This window comes from Otolemur garnettii, unplaced genomic scaffold (assembly GCF_000181295.1).
Source record: "Otolemur garnettii isolate 467f Iridium unplaced genomic scaffold, OtoGar3 scaffold00018, whole genome shotgun sequence".
In the NCBI taxonomy this organism is placed as follows: Eukaryota; Metazoa; Chordata; class Mammalia; order Primates; family Galagidae; genus Otolemur; species Otolemur garnettii.
Window position 1 is genome coordinate 7,279,584 of NW_003852413.1, and position 3,963 is coordinate 7,283,546.

The 3,963-nt window shown below is 52.5% G+C and overlaps 1 protein-coding gene across 1 annotated transcript in view; it reads right to left on the reverse strand.

Moving 5' to 3' along the window:
* Positions 1-1,838: 1,838 nt before the first annotated feature.
* The window catches only part of LOC100958685 (CMRF35-like molecule 4), a 12,741-nt gene continuing 10,616 nt past the window's right edge, over positions 1,839-3,963 (reverse strand). Inside the window, exons 4-5 of the mRNA XM_012802849.2 lie at positions 2,379-2,573; positions 1,839-2,093 (exon numbers count right to left, since the gene is read on the reverse strand). Coding sequence (XP_012658303.1) covers positions 2,429-2,573 — 145 coding nt within the window. The 3' untranslated portion in view covers positions 1,839-2,093; positions 2,379-2,428. The remainder of the gene's footprint in view (positions 2,094-2,378; positions 2,574-3,963) is intronic.

The following is a 3,963-nucleotide window of genomic DNA, read 5'->3' on the forward strand; positions in this document are numbered from 1 at the left end:
CTGTCCTAAGGCTGTCAGCCCACCCTGCAGTCTCCACTTGACCGCCTCCACATTGCATGAGCCAATTCCTTAAAATCAATCTTTCCCTCTTCATCTCTGTCTCTCTCTCCTACATATTCCTCATGGGTTCTGTTGCTCTAGAGAACTCTGACTACTGCACACAGATTCAAGGAAAGTTCCAGTGTTCCAAGCCCCTGCCGAGGGGCCTCCTCTCCTGTATCCTACACTGTCCTTCCTGGCCAGAGCTAAGGCTGACTCTCTTGCCCCTGTGATACAAGAAAGTGGACCGCAAAACTGGGGTCCAGTCTGAAGGCCAAGTGGTTTCTCAGCTTCATGCAGGAAAGAGTTCAAGAGCGAGCTGACAGAGTGAGGTAAAAGCAAGATTATTGAGGTGGGGAAAGCAAGAGAGGTGGCTGCCTGGAGGCAGAGCCGTGGCCGTCCTTCAGAGCAGCAGAGGCGCACTTTGTGACTTCCTAGGGTCTCATTTTATACCTTCTATTCAATTTGATGTTCACAGGAGGGAGGATTATTTAAAAGATTTTTGGGAAGGGATGGGGTCCCTGGAACCACGGGTTCCACTTCTTTTTTTTGATAAGAGTCTACTCTGTCACCCTGGATAGAGTACCATGGCATCACAGCTCATAGCAACCTCAAACTCTTGGGTTGAAGTGATTGTCTTGCCTCAGTCTCATGAGTACCTGGGACTACCGGCATCCACCACAATGCCAGGCTGGTTTTTGTATTTTTTTTTTTTTGAAACAGTGTCTCAAGCTGTCTCCCTGGGTGGAGTGCCATGGTGTCACAGCTCATAGCAACCTCAAACCCTTGTGCTTAAGTGATTCTCTTGCCTCAGCCTCCATAGTAACTGGGATTACAGGTGCCCACCACAATGCCTGGCTATTTTTTGTTGTTGTTGTTGTAGTTGTTATTGTTGTTTGGTAGGCCCAGGTTGGATTTGAACCCACCAGCTCTGGTGGATGTGGCTGGTGCCCTAGCCGCTGAGCTACAGGTGCCAAGCCAGTGTTTATATTTTTAGTGGAGATGGGGACTCACTCTTGCTCAGGCTGGTCTCGAACTCATGAGGTCAATTGATCTACCTGCTCACCCTTCAAGAGTGTTGGGATTATTGGCATGAACCACCATGCCTGGCCTGTTCCACTTCTTTTAAACCACATAGGGTAACTCCCCAACATGGCTGTGTAAACTGTCATGGTGCTGGTGGGAGTTTCTTTGAGTATACTAATGCATTATGAGCAGGGCATAGTGAATGGTGAGGGTAACTTGAGATCACTTTTCATCACTTCTTGGCTCTTACAGGTTTTGGATGGTGTGTCCACCACCTCCTGTTTCATCAGAGATCTTGCTTCGAGTCTTAGGACTCCTTCTGGAGCAAGAGCTGATGGTTCCTTATGTCCCCTTCACACTAGCGGCCAGTGGCCTCCTATTTGGCCTCTGAATTGCCCAGAAGTAAGAGTCCTAAGAGAGGAACTTGAAAGGAAGGGAACAGTTGTCTTGTTCTCATTATAAACTTGCTGGTGTCTTTAGAGAATTACTCATTTGGGAAACCTTTACATCCATAGTGGGGATTCTAGTCTAGACCCTTTACAAAGACCAGGAGATGGAGCCCAGTCTTGCCCAGCCCTCTGGTCACCCTGATCCTGCCAAACAACAATAACAATAACAGTGCTCTGAGCTCTGTCCCAGACCCAGGGTCTGTGGGTTGCTACTCCACAATTCCCTGATACACAGGTTTTCTCCCATGTGCCCCAAATGACAGCAGAACTCTACTATAGCACTCTCAAGAGTGGTAAGACAACATAGTGACTTTAATGGGAAGGGGTATGGTGACAATAGGGAGGATGTGACATTCAATCTCACGTTCATTTGCACATGACCAAGTGCCGAGGCATGGGTCCTACTCCAGATTTTCCTCCCCAAGCACCAAAATGCAGCCACTGGGCACCCGGAGGCCTTTGCTCAGAGAACCTTTAAGTCTTCACTCACAGTTGGTCCGTGAGCAGAGTTTGGCTCAGTTTTTCTATTTTCATGGGGCTTAAAATTTCAAACCGACTATTGGCTGGAGTCCTGCACCCCTGGAATGCAGAGGAAACTGCATCAACATTGGAGGTGTCTCAGCCTGGAGATTCCACATGTCTGCCCTGGACCCGGGGCCCCGGGGCCGATGTATTCCCTTCCTGTATTTCCCACTGCACCTGAGCCCTCAGGGGAAAGGAAGGTTCTGCCGGGCACCAAGGGATCTGTAGGGAAGCAGGGAGCCAGGGTGAGCCCCAGAGGCCTAGCACGGCTGCAACGGGCAGGGGGATGAGGGGCTGTTTCCTGAAGCTGGGCTGGAGCTGCCTTCTGAATCAGTCACTTACTTTAGAAATGCTTGTCATGTGTTGGAGGCTGTTTCTGTCTGGGCAGGGCATCAGTGGGCATCATCGGGCCAACCTGGCCTCCCTGCAGAGCTTCTCTGAGGCCTGTTCACCCAGAGGACGGCACTCAGCATACTCAGGAGCAGGGGCAGCTCCAGAAGGACCAGGATCAGGAAGAAGGGGCTTGTGAGGAAGGACCTGTGGGGACATGGGGATGGGCAATGAGCTGCCTCCTGGGGAGGGGTCTCAGGCCTTCCAGCTCTCCCTGTACCTGGATCCTGGATTCCCATAAAATGTGAGGGGGAGCCTGGGTCCCAGTTGGGACAGCCCCTTTGGAGGGGGACAGTTGTGCTGCTCTTGAGCCAGGCCTCATGTCCCCCCAGTAGGCTTGGCCTGGCATTCGAGGCCCTTTCTGTTGACAACCGTCCTGGTTTTTGTCTGGTCTCCCACAACTCCCCTTCACATAGCCTGTGTTCCAGCCAGGAGGGAGGGCTTACCGATTTTTGCTTTTTTTGCCTTGGTTTCTCTGCTGTTTTCTTTACCTGGAAGGCCTGTGGAAGCCCTATGCATCTTTCAGGGATGAGATGCTTGACGGCTTCCAGAAACCATACCCAGTTGGTCACCTCTACTCTGATCTCCTGCATGGATCAGCACCTGCCCTGCAGTCCCTGATGTCCCCTTCCCCTTGTGATTCCTGGGGGTGTGTGTGAGGCCCTGAACCTATGACTCTCCACTTACCACCCCCTCTCTTGGGCCACTTCCTCCCAACTTGGGCCATTTTTGCTTTTCCCCCTCAACTTTGTGCCACTGTAGCTCATGGAGAAACTGGAAAAATCGAGAGTGTGTGCAGCTGTTGAGTGCTTGCTGTGTGCCCTAAAAGCAGGCTGAGCGTGCTCCCAGGAGTCAGATGCTGTACAGAAGACCATGGGCCAGAGTGCCCTCAAAGTCCTTCCCCAAGCTCTGCACGCTGTGGGCTCTGCCGCCACCTCTCTGGAGTCTCCTGCCCTCAGACTCCCAGCTAAAATCGCATCCATGTGCTCAAAAGCACTGAGGAGGGAAAAGTCAAAAAAGAAACAATCAAGGAAAGGAATCCTGAAGCAAGTCCAGGCGGAGGTCCTCACTCACATTTACATAACCGCGGATGGGGTGAATGCCGGGAGCAGAGTCCGACTGGACAGGGAACTAGGGAAGCCCAAGAAATTTTCCCCAGAGCTCTACACCTTCCTCTGGCAGGAGCAGAGAGCTGTGTGGTGGGGGCTCTGGACTTGGCCAGGGGGCCTGACCACAGCAGGCTGTGATGGGAGTCACAGCCAGGCTGGCCGGCAGGGGCGACCTTCTGGGGAGTCCTGCACACCTCCCCTGGTGGTGAGGGTCAGGCTGCTCCTACCCCTCAGAGCTTCCAGCCGCTTACTCTCCCTCTCAGCATTTTCTAGTCCTACCCTCTGGGATTTGGGGAGATCCTGGCTGGAACAATACTAGTTCTTGGCAGGAAGCAGGAACAGATGAGACAGGAGTCTCTCCTGCCCACTGAAGGTCCCAGGAGGTGGGAAGGGACTGGAGGACAAAGACCAAAGGCCAGTGCTCAGTC